Source organism: Schistocerca serialis, chromosome 7 (assembly GCF_023864345.2).
Source record: "Schistocerca serialis cubense isolate TAMUIC-IGC-003099 chromosome 7, iqSchSeri2.2, whole genome shotgun sequence".
In the NCBI taxonomy this organism is placed as follows: Eukaryota; Metazoa; Arthropoda; class Insecta; order Orthoptera; family Acrididae; genus Schistocerca; species Schistocerca serialis.
In genome coordinates this window covers 94,779,865-94,806,676 of record NC_064644.1, presented here as the reverse complement: position 1 = coordinate 94,806,676, position 26,812 = coordinate 94,779,865, and the positions used below count along the sequence as shown (strand labels likewise).

General features: G+C 44.6%; 1 protein-coding gene and 1 pseudogene across 1 annotated transcript in view; both read left to right on the top strand.

Moving 5' to 3' along the window:
- Window positions 1-26,812, top strand: part of LOC126412908 (myrosinase 1-like) — a 117,821-nt gene that overhangs the window by 79,117 nt on the left and 11,892 nt on the right. Inside the window, exons 7-10 of the mRNA XM_050082798.1 lie at window positions 5,411-5,558; window positions 16,384-16,526; window positions 23,976-24,113; window positions 26,463-26,569. Coding sequence (XP_049938755.1) covers window positions 5,411-5,558; window positions 16,384-16,526; window positions 23,976-24,113; window positions 26,463-26,569 — 536 coding nt within the window. The remainder of the gene's footprint in view (window positions 1-5,410; window positions 5,559-16,383; window positions 16,527-23,975; window positions 24,114-26,462; window positions 26,570-26,812) is intronic.
- Window positions 10,602-10,719, top strand: LOC126413484 (5S ribosomal RNA; annotated as a pseudogene).

Sequence of the window (26,812 nt, the reverse complement as noted above, 5' to 3'; positions counted from 1 at the left end):
GTAAGCACATCGTGTGGAGATCGCGTGCCTTATGTGGGCGTATCCAACCTAGCTGGGAGTATGAAGGACTGATATGATCATACAACCGTATATTGCATACGTATCTAACACAAGCATTCATCACTAGCTCGAGGCATCTCGAATTTTCATTATTTGTGCCATGTTGAACTACATCACAGTAGTAAAGATTAGGCAAGACTAGTGTTTGGACTAATTTTTGTTTAACATGGGTTGGAAATATTTTTCTAAATTTTTGAATTGCGTATAGGGAGGAGAGCGATTTCCGGCAAGCTGTGACTGTTTGTTCTTCCCAGTTTAGGTGTTCATCCAAGATTATTCCAAGGTCTTTTACTGTTTTTTGGTATGGTAGTTGGGTACCATGGAGGAGTATTTGAGGGACTGTTTCGCGAAAGTATCGACTGATCAACTTTGGATGAGATATAAGTATGACCTGGGATTTCTTGGGGTTTAGTTTCAGACCTAGGTTCTGTGCCCATCGAGAAACAGAGCAAAGATCTGCGTTCATACTCGCTACTGCGTCAGCAATGTTCTTGGGGCTTGCACTTATGTACAGTTGGATGTCGTCGGCATATAGATGGTGGTTGCAGGGAATTATTCTGATGCAAAAAATGCCATAGTCTGGCGCAGCTGGCAAGGATAATAAACAGGGGCATGTCGATAACAGGGCATAAAGTCTTTGTAAATTTCATTCCGTGTACTCAGTTGGACAGAAACTATGACTCGCAGACAGGTGCATGAACAATACACGCAGATATCAGCATTCGAGAGAGGACGTGTAGTCGTGCCTAAAGAAGCTGGTTGGACTAATCGGCAAATTGAACGGAAGCGATGCCACTATTCGAGGTTGTTGGCAGGAATGGGTGAACCACGGCCGAGCCCAGCGTCAAGAAGGGAGCGGTCGACCTAGAGAGACGACAGAATGATAGCACCGAACACGCGTCATAGAGGCACTCAGAGCACCGGATTCGTCATTATCATCGAAACTACATGCCACTATCATTACATGCGACTATCATTAACGATTGGAAGGTGGTTCGCAGAAAAGGGGACTGGGCTCACGGCGCTCTTGGGCCTATTACCATTGGCCTCTGAACGCCAACAAGCCTTTTGCAGTGGTGTGGGGGACATTCGTCTGGAATCTCATTGACTGGAGTAGACTTGTCTTCAGTGATGAGTCTCACTTCGAACTGAACCCTGATGACCAGCGATGACGTGTTGGAGCAGGACCTCTTTGGTTGTCATTCGCGGCACCCTTACTGCACAGCGGTACGTCGACGATATTCAACGCCCCGTCTTGTTTCCCTTCATGCCACGCCATTCTGGGTTTACATTTCAGCAAAGCAATGCCCGCCTGCTCACGGCAAGAGTTTCTACTGATTGTCTTGGTGCTTACCAAACCCTAACTTTGCAAGGTCGCCGAATTTCTCCACAATTGAGAACGTTTGGAGCTTTATCGGCAGATCTCTGGTCGGCACGAGAGCCAGAGCCGCGTTGGCTGCAGAAGGCTAGAATGGGGCATAACCTTGGCGGAGATTGTTTTTGTGCATATGTCCCCATGAAGAACTTCGGCGGGTGAAGTATCAGTAACGATTAAACGGTGTGATGTGGTTCTGAGGTGTTCCGGTTGCCTGGAGAGACTGCATCTGAGATGGTGCGCACCCTGTGGACTGCTGTTTTGGGGGCCCCATTCTTCTGAACGGGGTGGTGTCAGCCGTTTGCGACGTGCCGATGTATTGTGTCCTCTGGATAATACACTACTGGTCATTAAAATTGCTACACCAAGAAGAAATGCAGATGATGAATGGGTATTCATTGGACAAATATATTATACTAGAACTGACATGCGATTACATTTTCACGCAATTTGGGTACACAGATCCTGAGAAATCAGTACCCAGAACAACTACTTCTGGCCGTAATAACAGCCTGGATACGCCTGGCCATTGAGTCAAACAGAGCTTGGATGGCGTGTACAGATACAGCTGCCCATGCGGCTTCAACACGATGCCACAGTTCATCAAGAGTAGTGACTGGCGAATTGTGACAAGCCAGTTGCTCGCCCACCATTGACCAGACGTTTTCAGTTGGTGAGAGATCTAGAGAACGTGCTGACCAGGACAGCAGTCGAACATTTTCTGTATCCAGAAAGGCCCGTACAGGACCTGCAACATGCGGTCGTGAATTATCCTGCTGAGATATAGGGTTTCGCAAGGATCGAATGAATGGTAGAGCCACGGGTCGTAACACATCTGAAATGTATCGTCCACTGTTCAAAGTGCCGTCAATGCGAACAAGAGGTAACCGAGACGTGTAACCAGTAGTACCCCATACCATCTCGCCGGGTGATACGCCAGCATGGTGATGACGAATACACGCTTCCAATGTGTGTTCACCGCGATATCGCCAAACACGGATGCGACCATCATGATGCTGTAAACAGAAGCTGGATTCATTTGAAGAAATGACGTTGTGCCATTCGTGCAGCCAGGTTCGTCGTTGAGTAAACCATCGCAGGCGCGTCAAGGGTAACCGCAGCCATGGTCTCCGAGCTGATAGTCCATGCTGCTGCAAACGTCGTCGAACTGTTCGTGCAGATGGTTGTTGTCTTGCAAACGTCCCCATCTGTTGACTCAGGGATCGAGACGTGGCTGCAGCCATGCGGATAAAATGACTGTCATCTCGACTGCTAGTGATACGAGGGCGTTGGGATCCAGCACGGCGTTCCATATTACCCTCCTGAACCCACCGATTCCATATTCTGCTAACAGTCATTGGATCTCGACCAACGCGAGCAGCAATGTCGCGATACGATAAACCGGAATCACGATAGGCTACAATCCGACATCAAAGTCGGAAAGGTGATGGTAGGCATTTCTCCTCCTTACACGAGGCATCACAACAACGTTTCACCAGGCAACGCCGTTCAACTGCTGTTTGTGTATGAGAAATCGATTGGGAACTTTCCTCATGTCAGCGCGTTGTAGGTGTCGCCACTGGCGCCAACCTTTTGTGAATGGTCTGAAAAGCTAATCATTTGCATATCACAGCATCTTCTTCCTGTCGGTTAAATTTCGCGTCTGTTTACGTCATCTTCGTGGTGTAGCAATTTATAAACTGGCAGTGCACCCATGGTCTGTTCGATCAACTACATGATCCAGTCGCAGTAAGGGGACCAACACCTATGTTTGACATCAATGTGCAATAATCACTCACAGACGCGAGATGGCAGCACTAGCAATGAAGGGTATATAAAGCCTGTCGGGAGACGCGGAAACCAGCGTGTCGTTGACGTAATGACGAAATGGAGCAGTTTATCTGGCGCTCATTAGCGGTACGGTCACTGGGCTTCCGACCAACGGTGGAGGCGTTTCCGAAACCCCTAAGTTTGTAAACTATTCGCGTGCCGCTGCGGTGAAAGTATACCATGCACAGCAAAATGGCGCTATCCAAAACTGGCGCAGCGACAAATGTAGTGCACCACTGGCCATAGATAACAGCAGTGAACAGTGGATGCGGAGATATGTGTGGGCGAATAGACGTGCAATTCTTGAACCAGATGCACCAAGGGCTACCAACAGTATTTCCTCAACAACTGTGCAGTGAACGTTGCTCCGTATGGGTCTCCATAGCAGGCGCCTGGCTCGTGCACCCATGCTGTCTACCGTTCATTGGCGAAGAAGGCTCGAATTTGCATGCCTGTAGCGCAACTGGACGTCTAATGAGTAGCGATAGGTGGCCTTTTCAGACGGATCAGCCTTTTGTGCTCCACCGGACTGAGGGCCGTTGACGTGTATGGTGTGAAACGTCTGTAAGCAAACACCCTGCAACAACTGTCGAAATGGAACAAGCCAGAGTCGGAAGTCTAAGGTATGAGGAATATTTTCGTGGCATTCCCTGGGTGATCTATTCATTCTGAAAGCCGCAATGCATTAACACAGGTATACTTCTATTCCTGGGGACCAAATCCACCCCTACGTGCAGTTTGTTTTTCCTCGGCACAATGGCATCTGCCAGTATGACAATGCAACATGTCACCCGGCTCACAGTGCACGTGCCTGGTTCTAAGTGTACCAGGACGAGTTTACGGTATTCCCAGGGTCAACAGACTCGACAGATTGAAACGTAATTGAAAATCTGTTGGACCAGCTCGATCGAGCTCGATCCTCAACCAAGAAACTTAGCGCAGCTGGCCACAGCACTGGGGTCTACATGGTTGCAGTCCCCGCCAGTACCTTCCACAACCTCACTGACTCTTCCCCTCCACATCTCGTAGCAGTCTGTGCTGCAAAAGGTGGCTATTCAGGCTTTTGGTGAGCTCTTAGATAAGGTGAGTGAACAGCGTAATATGACAGGAGAAACTGAACAATTACGCTTTTAGGATTATTGTGCTGTGGATTAAAAAAAAAAACGGATTACATTCATAATTTAAGGGGGTAGGAAGTCAAACGGGACGACTTGGAGCAGGAGAGACACCACAGGACTTTTTAATTTCCACTGTCTATACTTTTAAATATAAATTCAGACAACTTTGTCAGAGTGACCAGAAAGGAGACAGGATTTACACTTATAGTGGTGGAAGTCCAAAAATATAAGAAAATAATTTATTTTTTTACATTTGTATTTCACCTTTTTTTCACTTACCATTGGCTGCATTTGTTGCTATAGGTACACTTTTCTTCATAAGTAAGGGAGATTCTTCGATGAATTTTGCACAGCATACAAACCATACGTACAGGTGTATGAAATCTAGAATTTTCCAAATCTATTAAAAACTGTGGTGAAAATTGAGATAATTAACTATAAAATTTGAGTTTTTTATAAACATCATGTTTAAAATGTAACAGCACATTCATTTATTCATAAATTAAATAATTTCTAGAGTTTCATACACCTGTAAGTATGGTTTCTATGCTGTACAAAAATCATCGAAGAATCTCTCTTACTTACGAAGAAACGTGTACCTATAGCAACAAAGGCAGCCAATAGAAGTGAAAAAACGATGAACTTTCACAGGTAAAAAAATTATTTTGTTACTTTTTTCAACTTCCACTGCTATGATTGTCATGCTGGTCATGCTGACAAAGTTTATGAATTTATTCGTAGAAGTATAGACAGTGGAAATTAAAATGTCCTGTGGCGTCTCTCCTGCTCCAAGACGGCCCGTTTGACGTCCTACCCCCCCTTAAGGATTTATGAGACTGAAGGTTAATGTACAAATGAATGTAAGAGAGGGTATGAAGAGTCTTTGTTGTCGGCTAACCTACAATTTATCCCATTATTGGGCACATTTTAGCTATATTCGGCACGGACAGTTCCAGCAGCGTGCTAATAACCGCCTTGTTATCGTGGAGCTCACAGTGGATGACGTAATGTGCTCTGCTGTTGGCAGCTGGGGATGTACGCACACCCCATCTTTTCGGACAGCGGCGACTTCCCGGAGGTGGTGAAGCAGAGGGTGGCGGCCAACAGCGAGGCAGAGGGCCGCACCAGGTCGCGGCTGCCCACGCTCTCCCAGGAGGAGATAGACTTCATCAAGGGTGAGTCATCAGCGTCACCAATAGTGATACATTCTATGCAGAGAGGGACAGACCTTACACTGTCTGATCAAAACTATCGAGACACCTATTAGTGGACATTAATGTGAGGTATGTTTTCCCTTCGCTTTTATGATGGGTTGATCTCTACTGGGTACACTTCCAGTGGGGTGTATGAATACCTGTGAAGGAATGGCAGCCCTTTCTTCCCCGAGAGCCGAAACCGGAGAAAGTAGTGATGTTGGATGATAGGGTCTGGAGCGAAATCGACGTTCTAACTGACTCTAAATGTGTCCCATTGGGTTGAAGTTGGGGCTCTGGGGAGGCCAATCCATTTCAGGAATGTTATTGACCACAAACCACTACTTCACAGATGCTGCTATATGACACAGTGCATTCTCGTAATGGTACAATCATCGTTTCCGATCTGTTCCTCTACAGTACTCAGTACACAATGCTGTAAAATCAATTCATATTCATTCGCATATACCGTTTTCTGAAGCTTAATAAGGTGATCACACCCTAACCACGAAAAACACCCCATACCGTAACACCACCTCCTCCACACCTCACCGTTGGCATTACACAGGATGGTAGACTAGCCTTTAGCAAACCCAGACACTCCCTTCGGCCTGCCACAGATTGTAGCGTGATTCGTCTCTCCAAATCACTCGTTTCCAGTCATCTATGGTCCACTGGCGGCGCTCTTTACAGCACCTCAAGTGTCGTTCTAGACTGACTATAGAAATTTGTGGCTTATGAGAAGCCACTCAGTTATTGTAACCCATTATTTTTAACTCCCTACGCACAGCCATTGCGCTAGCTGGGCTGCTGGTATTACTCTGGAACTCAGGAGTGATTCCTTCCGCTGATTTCACTCGGTTTCTCACACCCACCATCCCAGATACTTGACCGCCCTGTCCGTCAGTACTTGCGGTCTCATGGTCTTAGTTTAGCCGTGGTTGTTCCTTCGCGTTTTCATTTTACACCAACAGCCAACTTTGGCAACTGTAAAAGGCCTGAAATGTCCCTGATGGACTTGTCACTTGTGACAACCACTGACTAGTTCATGTTCGAAATTACTGAGCACTCCTAGCCGATATATTTTTCTGTTATTGCTTCTCTAAAATTGCTACACCAGAGAGATGACGTGCTACAGACGCGCAACTTAACCGGCAGGGAGAAGATGCTGTGATATGCAAATGATTAGCTTTTCAGAGCATTCACACAAGGTTGGCGCCGCTGGCGACACCTACAACGTGCTGACATGAGGAAAGTTTCCAACCGATTTCTCGTACACAAACAGCAGTTGACCGGCGTTGCCTGGTGAAACGTTGTTGTGATGCCTCGTGTAAGGAGGAGAAATGCGTACTATCACGGTTCTGACTTTCATAAACGTCGGATTGTAGCATATGGCGATTGCGGTTTATCGTGGCGTGACATTGCCCCTCGCGTTGGTCGAGGTCCAGTGACTGTTAGCAGAATATGGAATCGGTGGGTTCAGGAGGGTAATACGGAACACCGTGCTGGATCCCAACGGCCTCGTATCATTAGCAGTCGAGATGACAGGCATCTTATCCGCATGGATGTAACAGGTCGTGCAGCCACGTCTCGATCCCTGAGTCAACAGATCGGAACGTTTGCAAGACAACAACCATCTGCACGAACAGTTCGACGACGTTTGCAGCAGATGGACTATCAGCTCGGAGACCATGGCTGCGGTTACCCTTGACGCTGCATCACAGACAGGAGCGCATGCGATGGTGTGCTCAACGACGAACCTCGGTGCACGAATGGCAAAACATCATTTTTTCAGATGAATCATGATGGTCGCATCCGTGTTTGGCGACATCGCAGTGAACGCACATTGGAAGCGTGTATTCGTCATCGCCATCCTGGCGAATCACCCGGCGTGCTGGTATGGGTTGCCATTGGTTACACGTCTCGGTCACCTCTTGTTCGCATTGACGGCACTTTGTACAGTGGACGCTACATTTCAGATGTGTTGCGACCCGTGGCTCCACCCTTCATTCGATCCTAGCGAAACCCTACATTTCAGCAGAATAATGCACGACCGCATGTTGCTGGTTCTATACGGGCCTTTCTGGATACAGAAAACGTTCGACTGCTGCCCTGGCCGGCACATTCTCCAGATCTCTCACCAATTGAAAACGTCTGGTCAATGGTGGGCGAGCAACTGGCTCGTCACAATACGCCAGTCACTACTCTTGATTAACTGTGGTATCGTGTTGAAACTGCATGGGCAGCTGTACCTGTACACGCCATCCACGCTCTGTTTGACTCAATGCCCAGGCGTATGAAGGCCGTTATTACGGCCAGAGGTAGTTGTTCTGGGTACTGATTTCTCAGGATCTATGCACCCAAATTGCGTGCTAATGTAATCACATGTCAGCTCTAGTATAATATATTTGTCCAATGAATACCCGTTTATCATCTGTATTTCTTCTTGGAGTAGCAATTTTAATGGCCAGTAGTGTAGGAATGTCCGGATACTTTTGATTAGGTAGCGTACCTTGTGAGGTCACCAGTACGCTCTCTCTCTCTCTCTCTCTCTCTCTCTCTCTCTCTCTCTCTCTCTGTGTGTGTGTGTGTGTGTGTGTGTGTGTGTGTGTGTGTGTGTGTGTGTGGGTGTGTGTGTCGTGCCTGACTGCTCAGCCGGTGCCCTCGTGTCAGCTAGTCCGGGCTCCTGTGCAGAAACGTATTCTCGACTTGAGTACTCGGCAATTCTGTCCCTCTGTTTGAAGGGGTGGTCGCCTTGGCTGCCTCTTCCATGCTGAAATACGCACACTAGAGGTGCACGAATGTTCATTATTAGGGATGTGTGATTTTATGCAGTTTCCTACGATGTTACTGGGCTCAGCACTTTTAAATCTACCAGGCTTTTACTTTCGTATTCATTTAACTTTTACTGAGGGAGGTAGCCCTCTTTGAATGCATGAAAATTACGTGATATTCGTGTTTTTCCGGTTCGGTGACTCAGTCCCTTGTAGGACCGCTTTGTTGTCTGTCTGTCTGACTGATGAGATCCTTTTTCTCAGGAACGAGTAGAAACATCAAGTTGAAATTCGTCACATACTAAGGTTAATAGTCCCTTGGCGGTATAAAACTTTTAAGCTTCTAAGTCAATTTAATCAAAAGATACGTCCATTTATTTCACATATATTGATACTCGAAAACTCACTCATCAAAACTATAGGATACTTCCCGTTGACCTGGAATCATGGATTTTCACAAGAAGCAAGAATTCACAGTATAAGGGAAAAATCCAGAATTGTTAATTTGTAATTATATACCACGAAAAAGTATTTGTTTTATCATTTGCTATCCAATTTCGTACCTGAAAATAAATTTTATCGAAAAGCTCGGAGTCCCTGGGACCTATAGCTTGCCAGTATCAGTGTCGATAACATCCAAAAATCGTCAGTGTCATCGACTGCCATGATGGATAAACTGTCTGTGTACATGATAAAGTTTCTACGGAACCCTCAGTGCGCGAGTGGGCATTTTTTCGCGTAAAATAAAAAGTAATTCTAAATATGGTGATACAGTTTGTAAGTAGGCTGTTTAGGTTTTTATGTCGGTAACACTACGTAGCGCTCTCTATGAAAATCACTGACTGTGCTGTGTGCAGTCTGTGACTGGTTTGCATTGTCGGAATGTTTGCTATTGTAGTGTTGGGCAGTTGGATGTGAACAGCGCGTAGCGTTGCGTAGTTGGAGGTGGACCGCCAGCAGTGGTGAATGTGGGGAGAGTGATGGCAGAATTTTGAGAGTGGACGATCTGGACGTGTGTCCGCCAGAAAAATGAAATTTATAAGACTGGATGTCATGAACTGATATATATATATATATATATATATATATATATATATATATATATATATATAAGTTTATGAAATTTATAAGACTGGATGTCATGAACTTATATATATATATATATATATATATATATATATATATATATATATGATGACTTTTGAACAATATTAACTTAAATACATTGTTTGTTCTCTATCAAAAACTTTCATTTGCTAACTATGCCTATCAGTTGTTAGAGCCTTCCGTATTTAGAATCTTTTATTTAGCTGGCAGTATTGGCGCTCGCTGTAATTGCAGTAGTTCGAGTAACTAAGATTTTTGTGAGGTAAGTGACTCATGAAAGGTGTAGGTTATTGTTAGTCAGAGCGATTCTTTTGTAGGGATTATTGAAAATCAGATTGCGTTGCGCTAAAAATATTGTGTGTCAGTTTATTGATGATCAGAATAAGCAAAGAGAGAAATGTCTGAACACGTTCAGTTTTGCTCAGCTGTTTGAAAATCAAATAACGTAATAGGTTTACCAGCACAGTAATTTATAATTTTCCAAAGGGGACGTTTGAAGTTTTATTCCATGCATTTTGTCTTTAAGAAATCATTTCTGTGTCCACATCCGACGTTCCCTGTAACCGCTGCACCAGGAGAAAGGACGCCTTGTAGCCAGAACACTGGTCACTGGAGGGAATTACCGAAGCCCTCCTACTGGACCTGTAACAAAGTATTTTGTATAAGTTATCTTCAATATATTTTCTATCGGTTTACATAGCATAATTAAAAAATATAAAGTTCTTACAAACTGGTGATGTGCTGAAACAAATGTCATTTCCTTCGCCGAGAAGATCTAGGCATAAGCGTTCACCGAAAATAGACTTCTGAAGATATCGCAAAATGCCTAAGTACGTCGATGGAGAATTCACTTTAGAATGCCGGTATCAAACTGCGATCAAAACCTTATGTACCATTCTCAAGTTATGTTTTCCACCAAACTGAAAAATACAGTTTCGAGGAAAACGCCTTTAAGTTTTGGTGTATTTTGTTTTCCTTTTTCTTTAGTAGTTGAGTTAAACAAACCTCTAATCAGCGATTCTTGGATCATTCAGCAATCCTTCCAGATGCGAAAGGAGGTCCTCCTCCATCTTCCTCGTGGCAACTTCTGTTATCTGCTGCTCTGCTCGCTCGATAAGTTTTTCTTCCGCTTTTGTGGAGAAGTGGCAACGGCCTTGCCGCAGTGGTAACACCGGTTCCCGTGAGATCACCGAAGTTCAGCGCTGTCGGGCGTGGTCGGCACTTGGATGGGTGACCATCCAGGCCTCCTTGCGCTGTTGCCATTTTTCGGGATGCACTCAGTCACGTGGTGCCAATTGAGAAGCTACTCGACCGAATAGTAGCGGCTTCGGTCAAGAATACCATCATAACGACCGGGAGACCGGTGAGCTGACCCCACGCCCCTCCTATCCACCTCCTCTCTTGAGGATGACACGGCGGTCGGATGGTCCCGGTAGGCCACTCGTGGCCTGAAGACGGAGTGCTTTTTGTGGAGAAGTAGTTTCAAGATCGAGCGTTTTCATAATTTTCATAATGCCTGTTATGCCCACGATGAAATTACGTGGCGAGTGCTTATTTCCCGCAATCAATGATTTTCACAGACATTTGTTTTGTAACTTGATAACGGAGATGCTGGCGAACTTGGGGTCCACACTACAATAAAGCAGACATCCCAGAGAACATTTTAAGCCAAAAAACAGAAAGATTTTTTTAAAGAGGACTACCGCCTTAATTATTTGATTTTGTTTCACCACGACACAATAATTTACATTTTTCTGGATGGAATGAGAATCAAACAGCCAACCAGTTCCATGACAAACGTTTACTGAAACTTTTATCTAGGTTTCCACCGATGTAAACCCGTCTTCCGCAGAGGAAGTAACAGCACGTGTTATATATTGTGTGAAAACAGAAACGGTCATAAGGCTTAGTCAACAGTATCCATGGAAATGCTATGGCATAGCCATAAGGCTTGGTCAACAGTAAAAATCCCCCATGTAAAATCTAAGGCAGATGTGCATCACACACACACACACACACACACACACACACACACACACATACGGCGCGCGAACGCGCAAGCTTGTCTGTCTTAGCCTTTACACGGATCATTTTTACTGTTGAACAAGCCTTATGGCTATGCCATAGCATTTGTAGGAATCATTTTATTGTTGAATAAGCCTTGTGACTTCGTTTCTGGCCGGCCGTGCTGGCTGAGCGGTTCTAGGCGCTACAGTTTGGAACCGCGCGGCCGCTACGGTCGCAGGTTCGAGTCCTGCCTCGGGCATGGATGTGTGTGATGTCTTTAGCTTAGTTAGGTTTAAGTAGTTCTAAGTTTTAGGGGACTGATGACTTTAGAAGTTAAGTTCCACAGTGCTCAGAGCCATTTTTGAACTTCGTTTCTCTTTTCGCACAATATATAACACGTGCAAGAACCTCTTCTGAGGAAGACAGGTTTATATCTGCGAAAACCTAGGTAAAGGTTTCAATAAACTTCTGACATACAACTGGTTACCTATTTGATTTCCGTTGCGTCCACCGAGCGAGGTGGCGCAGTGGTTAGACACTGGACTCGCATTCGGAAGGACGACGGTTCAATCCCGCGTCCGGCCATCCTGATTTAGGTTTTCCGTGATTTCCCTAAATCAATCCAGGCAAATGCCGGGATGGTTCCTCTGAAAGGGCACGGCCGACTTCCTTCCCCATCCTTCCCTAATCCGATGAGACCGATGACCACGCTGTCTGGTCTCCTTCCCCAAATCAACCAACCATCCGTTGCGTCCATAATTCTATAGTTGCTAACTACTGCCATATTCAAAATTTCGTATATAATCATTTTTCCCATCTTTTCTGCACTGTTCCTGTTCATTTGTAAACCTAGTTTTCCTAATCTCTAAAGTCCTACACACCTGTTCTGTGAAGTGTTTGCACGTCCATTATATCAATATGTACAACTTTTGGATGTATTAACAATGTCAGTTTCAGATTGCACTAGAAAATGGCTTCAATATAAGAGCTGACACTGACCACGAAGTAAAAAGAATCTTTTCAGCAACAGGAGCGGCTAACCATCAAATGGGGTGCGTCCCCGACCGGGTATCATATCTGTATTTTCTTCTTTTCACGAGCAGCTGCCTTAACCACGAAATTAGTCCAAAAGTCTTGACCCTAACTGTTCTTGTCATTCCATCTCCGATTACCGAACGCTACCTCCAGAGGTTATCCGATGGGGCATATTGTGGTAGCAACCACTGGGAAACGGTGGAGGAACGCGGCCTACTTAATAATTCACATATGCAGCTGCTGTGAAGGACGGGGAAGAAGCCTTACCACATCCTCGAGAAAATGTGATCGGAGCACTTCGTGTAGGCTACATGAATCTCACGCTTCCGCTGTGACACTTTCTACACCATTTTTTCACGAGGCCGCGAGGCGAATCATCAGGAAATCTTTCTTCCTGCCACCTATCTGGAAACAGATTGTACATTGACGGAACAAAAATTAGTGTGGTGTAAATGTGCGGAGCAAGCAGGCAACCATGCCGCGAAGACGACTCGTACTTCCTACAGCCAACTGAGCGAGTTTGAAAAGGGTCAGATTGTTGCCTTCCGAGTAGTGGGATGGTCCTTTCGTAGAATCACCACACAAGTTGGACGTACTGCATCAATTGTGCAACGATGCTAGTAGTAGTGGTTAGTGTTCAGTGAAAAGTGGTCAGTGGTCAGTGAACATTCTCACACCCATAGACGATGTTCTGGACGTCCACGCAGCACAAACTGTAAGTAGGCTGTTTAGGTTTTTATGTTGGTAACGCCACACAGCGCTCTGTATGAAAATCACTGGCTGTGCTGTGTGCAGTCTGTGGCTGGTTGGCGTTGTTGTAATATTCGCTATTGTAATGTTGGGTAGCTGGATGTGAACAGCGCGTAGCGCTGCGCAGTTGGAGGTGAGCCGCCAGCAGTGGTGGATGTGGTGAGAGAGATGGCGGAGTTTTGAGAGCGGATGACCTGGACGTGTGTCCATCAGAGACAGTAAATGTGTAAGACTGGATGTCATGAACTGATATATATATATATATATATATATATATATATATATATATATATATATATATATATATATATATATAGACTTTTGAACACTATTAAGGTAAATACATTGTTTGTTCTCTATCAAAATCTTTCATTTGCTAACTATGCCTATCAGCAGTTAGTCCCTACAGTAGTTAGAACCTTTTATTTAGCTGGCAGCAGTGGCGCTCGCTGCATTGCAGTAGTTCGAGTAACGAAGATTTTTGTGAGATAAGTGATTCGTGAAAGGTATAGGTTATTGTTAGTCAGGGTCCTTCTTTTGTAGGGATTTTTGAAAGTCAGATTGCGTTGCGCTAAAAATTTTGTGTGTCAGTTTAGTGTTGATCAGAATAAGTAAAGAGCGAAATGTCTGAGTATGTTCAGATCTGCTCAGCTGTTTGAAAATCAAATAACGTAAGGGGTTTACCAGCACAGTAATTCAATAATTTTTCTAAGGGACGTTTCAAAACGTCTGCAAAGATCGTGGTATTGTTAAAGGCAGCAGTGGCAGATCATACAGCTACCACAGCAGAGACAAGCCCTCTTGTCTGTGCAAACCGGTTATTAGGAGTGGGACTACGAACATGCGCACCTCTAGCTCTTCTTTCACTCAAGCCGCAGCATCCATGTGCACGGCTCGACTGGTGCTGTCAGAGAATCACCTGGAAGATGGAACTGTGCGCCATAGTCTCCAGCGATGAGAGTAGACTCCACTTGCACACAAGGAATGGTCGTTTGCGCGTACAACATAGACCTGGTGAGCGTGTCGTAGAGTGCATTCGTCGAAGGCAGTTTGGTTCCACCCTAGGTCTTATGGTCTGAGGTACGATAAGCTATAACTCCCATTCACCTTTGGTGTTTCTAGAGGGGACGCTAACCAGCGCCCGGTACGTGGAGAATGTTCTCAGACCCGTTCTTTTGCCGTTCTTCCAACAGGAAGGTGATGTGTTGTTCCAACAGGATAATGCTCGCCCACACACTGTCCGTAATACTTACAGTGCCCTGGAAGACATACAATAACTTCCTCGGTCAGCACGATGTCTGGACTTGTCTCCAATAGAGCACGTGTCGGATATGATGGGATGAAAAGTGACCCGTGTGACTCGTCAACCAACAACTCTTACAGAACCATGTGAACAGATCGAGCAGGCGTGGCATGACATATCCCAATACAATATTGGCCATTATGTATATTCTACTGTATGGCAGAGTCGGTGCCTGCACTGCCGCTTGTGGAGGCTACACGACGTACTAACATAGGTGTTGCAGCATGGATCGATACCTGCTACCTCAGGACCGCTTGTGCCATTGATGTGTAAATGTAATCATTTCATGTGCTCCATACGCACTGTTGCAACAGTAATATTGAGTGAATTTTAAACCTCTAAAAGGGTGCACTAATTTCTTTCCCGACAGTGTAGTTAAACGACAATGGCTACTGCAACAATAGCTTTGAATGAATGACAGCTTCTTACAATAGTGGATGTCATCAATGACACAGACATTTTGGAGTCGCCATATCGCTATGTCCGATACACCCTGTAATTTCAAAAGGTTTCTTCACACATAAATAAACTTACGAACATGTGCTCAATGAGAAACAGCAAAATTTTGTCAATGATGGAGGCCTACCGTTCCACCCATCGGCCTTTCGGCACTTCTATTTTACAAGGTGTTGTACTTTTCCAGAAACAAGAGGAGGGACTGTTAGGTGAAAGGTTACAGGTAACCTTAAAGATTAATAAAATATTCTCAAGCTTCTAGCAGCTTCAGGTGGTTAAGATTCCACGAGCTTTCGACCGAGCTCTCCCCAGTCATTGTCAGTTGGTAAGACTGACTGCTCTGTCGCCATGGCCGCGTCGTTATATTGCCGCACTGCTGGTTGTGACGTCATTAGTGCTCTCTTCCTCCCATGTACGGTAATGTTTTCGTCCCGCGTCCGTCGCGCCCGTTTTAACATCGCGATAGCCGGGTCCCAGGCTGTGCTGAACTGCAAACCGCCGTCCTCGTTGATGGTGTTTTCAGAGGTTTTTATTTCAATAGCTTCTTTTATGACGCTATTCCAAAATCCCTTCGTCTTCATAAAGACAGATGTTTCGTCGAATAGAACTCGGTGTCTATTTTCTAAGGCGTGTTCTGCTACGGCTGATTTTTCTGGGTAGCGTAGGCGTAAGCACCTCTCGTGTTCCGTCCGGCGTTGCTCCACAGTGTGTACTGTTTGGCCGACGTAGTAACAGCCACACTGACATGGTATCTCGTACAGTCCAGGCGTTCTAAGTCTTAGATCGTCTTTCACAGGCCTCATGAGCTGACGAATTTTTGCTGGAGGCGTGAACACCGATGAAATGTTATATCTCTTCAGGAGCCGGCTAATCTTTCCCGACACTGTACCACAGAAAGGCAACAACACAAGTTTCTTGCTTTCTTCTTCGGTGGTGTTCTCTTCTCTGTTGGTGTGTTTCTTGCGTGTCACACCAGATATAGCCCGTGACACATGTCCGTGGCTGTACCCGTTTTCCCGGACGACTTTTCGGAGGTGGCTCAGTTCTTGTGGCAGACTTTCAGCGTCTGAGACGACTTTAGCACGATGGACGAGGGTATTCAGAACGCCACGTTTTTGTGCCGGATGGTGGTGGCTGAGAGCGTGCAGGTACCGATCTGTGTGTGTCGGTTTCCTGTAGACACTGTGGCTGAGGTGCCCATTGGTTTTCCGTCGAACGAGAACGTCAAGGAAGGGCAATGAGCCACCTCCGAAAAGTCTTCCGGACAAGCTGGAAGCCCGAGAAAATTTTAATAATTCATATCGCCGCGAAACCATGCTTTCATACATAAGCTCAAAGGTGTTACGATTTCATCAGGCTGTATTATTGCTCACAGGTACCGCTGATTTCATGGGGCTTAACCACTACTCAACTTCGCTAGCAACATCAGGACTAAAAGGCTCAATCCCATCCAAGGATTACGACACGGGCGTCATCACGTCGGCCATCGAAGGCTACCCGACGGGAGAAGGAATGACGGTAAGTTGACGGCAGCGCAACGCGTATTCATGACGACGGAATTACAAATTTAAACTTCCAACGACGCGTTAACGTTAACTACAACAACGTTTGTGAAAACTGCAACACCCAGAAACCGTGATCCAAACGAATCGAGACGCGTAGCCTGTGCAGAACAGTATTCCAGCACTAAGTGGTTATTTCTTGCAGGATCCTCGATCGATCAGCACTTGACTATTGTTCGTCAGTGTGCTGCCCCACCAGTCCGGATTGATTGAGGAAATACAGAATATCCAAAGAAGAGCAATGCCTTTCGCCACAAATTCGTTCAGCAAGCGCGAAAGTGTGTATGATGCTGATATATCTCCTGAGTTACCGGTACACACTACGAAGGAGGTGTTGTGCATCACGGCGTGGTCTGTTGTTAAAATTCTGAGACCACATGTTCCTAGAAGAGTCGAACAATATATTCCTTCCTCTTAGGTATACCTCGCAAAGAACCATCAAGGTAAAATTAGAGAGATTCGAGCTTACACAAAGCTTTATTAACAGTAAATGTACTCACGTATCATTCGCCACTGCTACAACAAATGGGGATGTGACAAATGTACACGGAGTATCCTCCACGACATACTGTAGGATGACTTGCGAACCATAGACGTATATGTATTGTAGAAAGATGTAGAAACACAGTGTACAGATACGCAGAACATGGGTCAGTTTTACCTCAGGTTAAAGCCCAAATACCTCATCGACGCTAAAAAGACATAGTTTTACGCTCATATAACTGAAGCCAGTCTACAGAGCGCCCCTTTTAAACCACATTTCAAAGTCCCAAGGAAAAAACTACAGTAGATATGATAACGAAATCGCACCATATGCTAGAATGTCTCAAAGAATTTATTTTATAATCATCAGGACACCTCTACATGTGAACCATTTGCAGCAAGAATAATATCTAGTCTATATTCAGTCTCTTGCCATGTTCTTCGTGACATGCTCCTGTCACTGATGTAGTCACATCAGTGATAACACGTCTTAACATAGTAATATCGCCCGCTTTGGACACACATACGCGGTCCTCCACGAATCCCAACAAGAAGAAATCCAGTGGGATAACGTCGGAGAACGTGTTGGCCAGGCATTGCGTCCTCCGCGTCCGATACAGAGATTGGGAAATTTCGTATCCAGGAACTGGGAACAGCCGCTGACCAATCCGACGGAGCTCCATTTTGATGAAAGACGATGCTGGACTGCAAGTCTCGTGTCTGAAGGTAAGCAAACTTCTCAAATATGTCCAGATACAGTAGTCCATTTACTGTGTTTTCTACAAAGAACGGTCCAACAATCTTGCCACGCACTAGCCCTGACTAGACTTTCAGTTTACGGCTATCATGAAAATGATAGCGTGCAGATGTTGCGAGCCCCAAATCCGAACATTATGCCCAATAACCGTTCCTGATATATGGGAAGTTGATTCATCTGAGAATAATCATCTATCCAGGAAGCTGGCATTCACATCAGTACGCTGCAGCATATCCCTAGCAAACTGTTGTCGACATAATTTGTCGTTCGACGTCATATGTTGTGTCTTCCACTGTCAGTTCCGAAACACAAGAGTGTTTCAGAACATTTGCAGTTTCCAAAAACTGAAGACATCATTCCTTAATTATTTTCTCGTTAGGTGAATCACATCAATACAACGTACGATAATTTCTTTGCGATTTTGTTTCTGCAAACCACACTACTGCATGCATGCGCTGTTGTGGAGTTGCCGTTTTCACTTAATGCTTTCATGCTGCGCTCTGTCGATAATAAACAGACGAAAAAAAATCGCAACGCCAAAAAATAATTAATGTAGAATAATGAAATTTCGGGAATACATTTGTCTAGATCAGATACTGAAGTGATTACCATTGTAAGATCACAGATAAATGTGTGCACGAGGTAAGCCATTGGAAATGTGTAATGCTGGTACATTAATAACATTTGTAACGGCCAGAATGTTGAACACAAGCATGAAAACGTGCATCCATTGTCCTGTACAGATGCCGGATGTCAGTTTGTGGGGTGGAGATGCATCCCTGTTGCACTTGGTCGGTCAGTACAGAGACAGTTAACGCTGTTTCAGGATATCTCTGGTTGCCGTCCGAAGATGTCCCATATATGATCGATTGGAGACATATGTGGCGATGGAGCAGGCCAAGGCAACATGTCGACACTCTACAGAGCATGCTGGGTTACAACAGCGGTATGTGGGCGAGCGTTAGCCTGTTGGAAAGTACTCCTTGCAATGTCGTTCATGAATGGTAGCACAATAGGTCGAATCATCAGTTTGACGTATAAGTTTCAGCCAGGGTGCTTGGGATAACCTGAGGGTACTCCTACCGTCATACGAAATCACACCCTAGACCATAACTTAAGGTGTAGGTCCACAGTGTCTAGCACACAGACATGTTGGTTACAGGCCCTTAACTGGCCTCTTCCTAACCAACAGACGGCCATCACTGACAGCTAGATAGAGCCAGCTTTCATCATAAAACGCAACAGACCGCCACCCTGCCCTCCAATGAGCTCTCGCTTGACACCATTGATGTCGCAAATGGTGGTGGTTTGGCTTCAGTGGAATACACGCTACAGGGCGCCTAGCTCGGGGCTGTCCTGGAAGTAACCGATTTCTAACAGTTCGTTGTGTCTGGTGTCAACTGCTGCTCAAGATGCAGTCCAATGCTACAGAGCTATACGCTGAACACGTCGGTCTTTCCTCTCGGTAGTACAAAGTGGCCATTAATAATGTACAGTGGCCACATTCCTAACAAATCTCTCATCAGTATCGCAGAAGGAAAATTCAGCTTCTCTTAGTCCTACAACACGATCTCACAAACCAAGTGATGTGTTGATGATGGCGTCTTTGTCGCCTTAAAAGCATTCTTGACTAACATCAAGGACAAAAGAAAGGACCTGCAAAATTACAGACCTATATCCTTGACATCGGTACGCTGGATAATTTGTGAACGAATTCTGAACATAATACCTAGTTTTGAGACAGAAAAGCTTCTGTTCACAAATCATGGAAATGGAAATGAGCGTTTGGCGTCATTGGCCCGGAGGTCCCTTACGGGGCAGGTCCGGCCGCCTAGGTCCATGTCTTATTACATTCGCGACCTGCGCGCCGGATTGGGATGAAGTGACGATGAAGACAACATAACACCCAGTCCCTGAGCGGAGAAAATCCCCGACCCAACCGGGAATCGAACCCGGGCGTAGGACGGCAATCCGTCACGCTGACCACTTTTTTCTCATTTTTGTTCGTTGTTGATCGTTGTGTTTGGTCGTTGCGGACGTCACATGTCACCCTTTGAAGTTCGTTTTGTTGGTCTTTCCACTCAGGTTTTTTTTTATTTATTTATTTATTTTTTTCTACAGAGGCCAGCCAGCTCTCTGACCGAACACGCTGAGCTACCGTGCCGGCATCACTCAGCTATCAGGCGGACTTCACAAATCATAACGGACTCAGAAATCTTCGTTCGTGAGAAATTCAGCTTATCCTTTTTGGAGCGCTATTCTGCGAACTATGGGGGAAGTGGAAACAAAACGACTATTCACGTTGGTGTGTAGAATATATGAGTCTGGCGACATACCATCTGACTTTCGGAAAAGCATCGTCCACACAATTCCGAAGACGGCAAGAGCTGACAAGTGCGAGAATTATCGCACAATCAGCTTAACAGCTCATGCATCGCAGCTGCTTACAAGAATAATATACAGAAGAATGGAAAAGAAAATTGAGAATGCGCTAGGTGACGATCAGTTTGGCGTTAGGAAAAGTAAAGGGACGAGAGAGGCAATTCTGACGTTACGGCTAATAATGGAAGCAAGGCTAAAGAAAAATCAAGACACTTTCATAGGATTTGGCGACCTGGAAAAAGCGTTCGACAATATAAAATGGTGCAAGCTGTTCGAGATTCTGTAAAAAGTAGGGATAGGCTATAGGGAGAGACGGGTCATATACAATATGTACAACAACCAAGAGGGAATAATAAGAGTGGACGATCAAGAACGAAGTGCTCGTATTAAGAAGGGTGTAAGACAAGGCTGTAGCCTTTCGCCCCTACTCTTCAATCTGTACATCGAGGAAGCAATGATGGAAATAAAGGAAAGGTTCAGGAGTGGAATTAAAATACAAGGTGAAAGGATATCAATGATACGATTCGCTGATGACATTACTATCCTGAGTGAAAGTGAAGAAGAATTAAATGATCTGCTGAACGGAATGAACAGTCTAATGAGTACACAGTATGGTTTGAGAGTAAAGCGGAGAAAGACGAAGATAATGAGAAGTAGTAGAAATGAGAACAGCGAGAAACTTAACATCAGGATTGATGGTCACAAAGTCAATGAAGTTAAGGAATTCTGCTACCTAGGCAGTAAAATAACCAATGACGGACGGAGCAAGGAGGACATCAAAAGCAGACTCGCTATGGCAAAAAAGGCATTTCTGGCCAAGAGAAGTCTACTAATATCAAGTACCGGCCTTAATTTGAGGAAGAAATTTCTGAGGATGTACGTCTGGAGTACAGCATTGTATGGTAGTGAAACATGGACTGTGGGAAAACCGGAACAGAAGAGAATCGAAGCATTTGAGATGTGGTGCTATAGACGAATGTTGAAAATTAGGTGGACTGATAAGGTAAGGAATGAGGAGGTTCTACGCAGAATCGGAGAGGAAAGGAATATGTGGAAAACACTGATAAGGAGAAGAGACAGGATGATAGGACATCTGCTAAGACGTGAGGGAATGACTTCCATGGTACTAGAGGGAGCTGTAGAGGACAAAAACTGTAGAGGAAGACAGAGATTGGAATACGTCAAGCAAATAATTGAGGACGTAGGTTGCAAGTGCTACGTAGGTTAGCACATGAAAGGAATTCGTGGCGGGCCGCATCAAACCAGTCAGTAGACTGATGACCAAAAAAAAAAAAAAAATGGATGATGGCAACAAGCAGAATATATATTCCTAGATTTCCGGAAAATGTTCGACACGGTGTCCCACTGCAATAGGTTCCCAAATACGAGTATCTGAGTGACTCTGAAACTTCATTAATAGATCTCAATACATTGTCCTCGACGGTGAGTGATCATCGGAGGTAAGGATATCGCCAAAGGTGCCCCAGGAGTGCGAGATAGAACCGCTCTTACTCTCTACATACATAAATGACCTGACGGACAGGCTGAGCAGCAGTCTGTGGCTGTTTGCTGTGATGTGTTGGAAGCTGTCATCGTTCAGTGACTGTAGAAGGGTACATGATGACAGATAAAATTTCTACTTCGTGTGATGAATGGCAGCTTGCTCTAAACACATAAAAATGTAAGTTAATGTAGAATCGTTTTGCAATTTGTTTTGATCTTCTGATGACATTACTAGTCGATAAACGACAGTGTCATCTGCAAACAAACTGACACAGCTGCTTAGATTGTCCCCCATATCGTTTATATAGATAAGGAACAGCAAAGGGCCTATAATACGACCTCGGGGAACGCCAGCAATCACTTCTGTTTTACTCGATGATTTTCCGTCAATTACAACGAACTGTGACCTCTCTGACAGGAAATCACGAATACAGTCACACAACTGGGACGATGTTCCACAAGCACGCAGTTTCACTACAGGCCGCTTGTCCCACAGTGTCAAAAGCCTTCCGTAAATCCAGAAATACAGGATCAATTTGGAATCCCTTGTCAATGGCACTCATTACTTCGTATGAGTAAAGAACTAGTTGTGTTTCACAAGAAAGATGATTTCCAAAACCGTGCTGGTTGTGTGTCAGTAGGCTGTTTTCTTCGAGGTAATTCGTAATGTTCGAACACAATATATGTTCCAAAATCCTGCGGCATATCGACGTTAATGATATGGGCCTGTAATTGAGTGGATTACTCCTACTACCTTTCTTGAATATAGGTATGACCTGTGCGACTTTCCAGTCTTTGAGTACGTTTATTTTGTCGAGCGAACAGGTGTATGATTGTTAAGTATGGAGTTATTGTATCAGCATACTCTGAAAGGAACCTAACAGGTATATAATCTGGACCGGAAGATTTGCTTTTGTTCAGTGATTTACGTTGCTTCACTACTCCAAGGACATTTACTTCTACGTGTTGGCAGCTGTTCGTGATTCGAATTCTGAAATATTTACTTCGTCTTTTTTTGTGAGGGAATTTCAGAAGGCTGTGCTTAGTAACCCTGCTTTGGCAGCACTGTCTTCGATAGTATCTCCATTGCTATTGCGCAGAGAAGGCATTGACTGTGTCTTGCCGCTAGCATATTTGACATACGACCAGAATCTCTTTGGATTTTCTGCCAGGCTTCGAGACAAAGTTTCATTGTGGAAACTATTATGAGCATCTCGCATTGAAGTCGGCGCTAAAATTTCAAGGTTCTGTAAAGGATCACCAATTTTTGATATTTTCCGTCCGTTTAAATTTCACATGTTTTTTTTCGTTGCTTCTGCAACAGTGTTCTGACCCGGTTTGGGTATCAAGGAGGATCAGCTCCGTCGTTTGTTAATTTATTTGGTATAAATCTCTCAACTGCTCCCGATACTATTTCTTTGAATTGGAGCCACATCTGGTCTATCCCGTCGTTAATTTGGAAGGGCTCGCACCATTTTCGAGTAGAATAGAAAAAGAAATGACTAGGGACATGGCAGTATACGGTGGCTTGCGGAATATGTATGTAGATGGAGATGCAGGTTTTAAATACGAAGATGATAGTTTAGGTTTTAGAGTGAGTGTTACTGAATCGACTGAAACAACAGCTTTACTGTTTGCAGTCACAATTTTTTTTCCCACTACGCTTTTCACTATCAGGCGGATTTATGTGAAATAATACGACATGTATGCGTTGTCTTTACGAGTTTTCTCTAACCTCTAGCAATGTCTCCCGTGGTCACAGGCTCCATTTTCTGCCGTGTTACATCGCGTACAACATCACAATCACTTTGTAAACACTGAACCTCAACCTAATGTAACACACATTAACTTTTTTGTTGTTGAGTACATCAGCTTTCTTACTAGTTTGTGTGGTTCACTGTGATTTCGTCTCTTGTGCCAGTCTCATCTCAGAGTGGGCTGATTCCCAGCGTTGCCCGTTATTTGTTCCATTTCATTCCAACCTCTATCTTCCTTTCCCCCATGAACATGTCTTGACATTCTTAGATTCCACGCAGTGACATTCAGTGACTCCGATTTGAGCATGTGTGGGTTTCACGACTTACCATATCCTCAAAGTGAGAAGCACATGCAGAGTTGTAACCCTATGAATGTGTATTTGTTGCGCGGATAATCTGTGGTTCAAATTTCATTACAGTCTGAGAATGTTTGGGGTTGCAACGCTTTGGAGAGAGTGGCATAACAGGCTCCACTTGTTGTGATGTCGGAACGGCATGTTGACGCCTCCCTCTCGGTTTTCAGGACGTGCCGTGGGGCCTGCGCAAGCTGCTCAACTGGGTGCACGAGAAGTACCCCGGCTACCAGATCTTCATCACGGAGAACGGCTTCGCTGACCCTCCAGGCGTTCTCAACGACACGGGCCGCATCCACTACCACAGAGTGAGTCTCACCACCCTGCTCGACGACAGGCAGCGAGTTTCTTTCCTCATTGATGTGAAGTCCAAACTTGGGCTCCGTCCATAATAACCTCGTTATCTACGTTAAAGCTTTCTTTTCCATTTTCCTTTATGGGAACGAACTCGAGCTACATTTTACATTTTCACCGCGATACAAGCTGCAAACACTAATGGACATTTTTTTCTCTTTTTTTCTTTATTCCTAACTTCTTCCTCACACTAGCAGATAGTGCAAATGCCCAATACAAATAAAGTTTGTGCTTAGTTTTCGGTTTATTGCTGATGGAATGACCAATCACTGTTGACTATAAAACTTCCTGGTAGATTAAAACTGTGTACCGGACTTGTCTATCGCTGGCAAGTGCTCTACCAGGAAGTTTCATATCAGCGCGCACTACGCTACTAAGTGAAAAATTCATTCTGGCCCTGGCGACTAACTTATCCAAAACGTGCCTTTTCCTTACAACGTCACGAAGTGGAACCGTCTGAATCCCAGACTCCAGCCACAGGCTGCATTACAACGACCAATAAACCCGTGAATACAAAAATCCATCCATCTGTTCTCACTGCAGATCACATCATCTACATAAGGAATGTCCCAACCTGGACTCTCCCACCACCTGTAGTACCTGCAGCGAACTCCACTCAACTCCACGCAATCCCACACGCGTAAAGCGAAGCCATTTCTTAAGAAACCACAGTTCTCCTCTCCAATAGCCGAAAACATAGACCAAATTATCTCAACAGTCCTGCAAAATAATATATCCTTTCAACGCCCTCGCACACTCCGACAAATATCGTTACAGTTCAAATTCATCTTCCGTCTCTTTGTAGCAACTAGTTAATCCCATAAGAAGGTCCACCTCCTCTTCAAAGGCTTATCAAACTTAATTTAATGTACCCTTTACCCAGCTTCCCTAACGTCAGATCAGCTGACACTTGTGCAAGGTCCTTCACTCCGACATCCGCTCCCTAAGCACCAACAAACCCATAATCACCAGTACTCTGGTTCATCAGAACATACACGTTTTATGAAACATTGCTTCATTTCTATCACACCATCAAGCGTCAACGAACCGACTACACCCTCCCAGTTGTTAGAGACAGACTCGTCCTTGAAAAGGTAAAAAACATTCCCATTTGGCCACGATCCTCTTTTAATCAACCTGCCAAATACATTATCGTAACCTTATGCTTTACAACCTTACCTATCCCTCCAAAAGCATATACAAACACCTTGAGCGATACTTTCCGCAGTCCTCCTTTCACTCTTTCTTCTGTCCTAAATTTCCTAATGGTGGTCATGCCTTCTACCTAGTCCACCTCTTGTACCAGCAACGCCACAAGTGTCGATCTTCCCACCTCCTTTCCCCAAACACTAAAAGACCCAATGACCGTGTATGGCGTTCTGCTCTCCTGTTCAGACTTCACTGATGTGCTGTTCCAGTCGGATACAACTAATAGCTTCCTTCCCACTTGTCTGTCTTATCCAACAACAAACATCACACGCTCCCGAATTTTATATCCAACTGCAGGTATACTCCAAAAATCCATCTTTTAACTTCTGTACAAATCTGATGTCTCAAAACTTTCGACTCCTAGGTACCTACTCCAATAAGCTGATAACACGTATTCGTTGTCGTTCATCCCTTTCCCTCATTTTAGCTCAACGATCCGTGTAACAATTTCATCTCCTAGTGTAGCAAAGAGGTATCTTTTCATAAATCCTGAAAACACCTAGGTCTTAATCACGATATAGGAAAAAGCAGGAAGTCTACTACATGGTATACCCAGACTAAATTTTTGGGGATATGTACGTCCAACAACTTAGAAATTTTCCCTCTTATTCATTATTTCTTGTTGGTGCGCTATGTTAATCGAAGATAGTTTATTTTTGAAACTGTGTTTGTATTTGTTTCAATTTTTTAAAGAAAAAATGTGTTGAGCAGAGTTTTTGCAGTTTTTAAGGTTATCTCGTCTGTGTAAATCAGTTAATAATTCTCATAAAACCATGACATGGTAGTGCTAAACAAAGAATCACCGTCTGATTACCTACTGCCGTTTCCTGTGTGAAAAAGCATGAACTGATTAACAGTGTGCCCCTACAAAGGAGGAAATGATAAATACTGCCGTGGAGAACCACAGGACGCTCAACAGCTGCTGGTGTGTACGAAAACAGGACTCTGCTTAGAAGGACGTGAGCTGATTGCAGATAACTAGACCTAATTCCCGCTAAATGTTAGATGGATAGTGAGCATCTTGTAATCCGTACACGAAAAATAAATTACTGATCGAGTCTTAGCCCGAGCTTCAGACGACAATTTATTTTCAGGGTTACCTCTCGGCCGTTCTGCGAGCCATCAACGAGGACGATGTACCGGTGATCGGCTACAGCGTCTGGGCTCTCATCGACACTCTAGAGTGGATGAGTGGATACACGTGAGTACCAGCACTTACAAGTTTATCCTTTTCTATCTGCACTGTGCGTGTTCCGAAGTTAACCTGCATTTCTCCTGCCCTTCTCCCTTTAAAATTCCACAATTGCTACGTCCAAAGTCTTCAACTGTATAACCCACGAATACTCTCCCCTGACAATTTCAGCTAAATTTATCCCTCCAGTTCTTTATTTATCAAGGCTTGTATTCCATAAAGCACTCTCGCCAACCTGTCCTTACCTTCCTG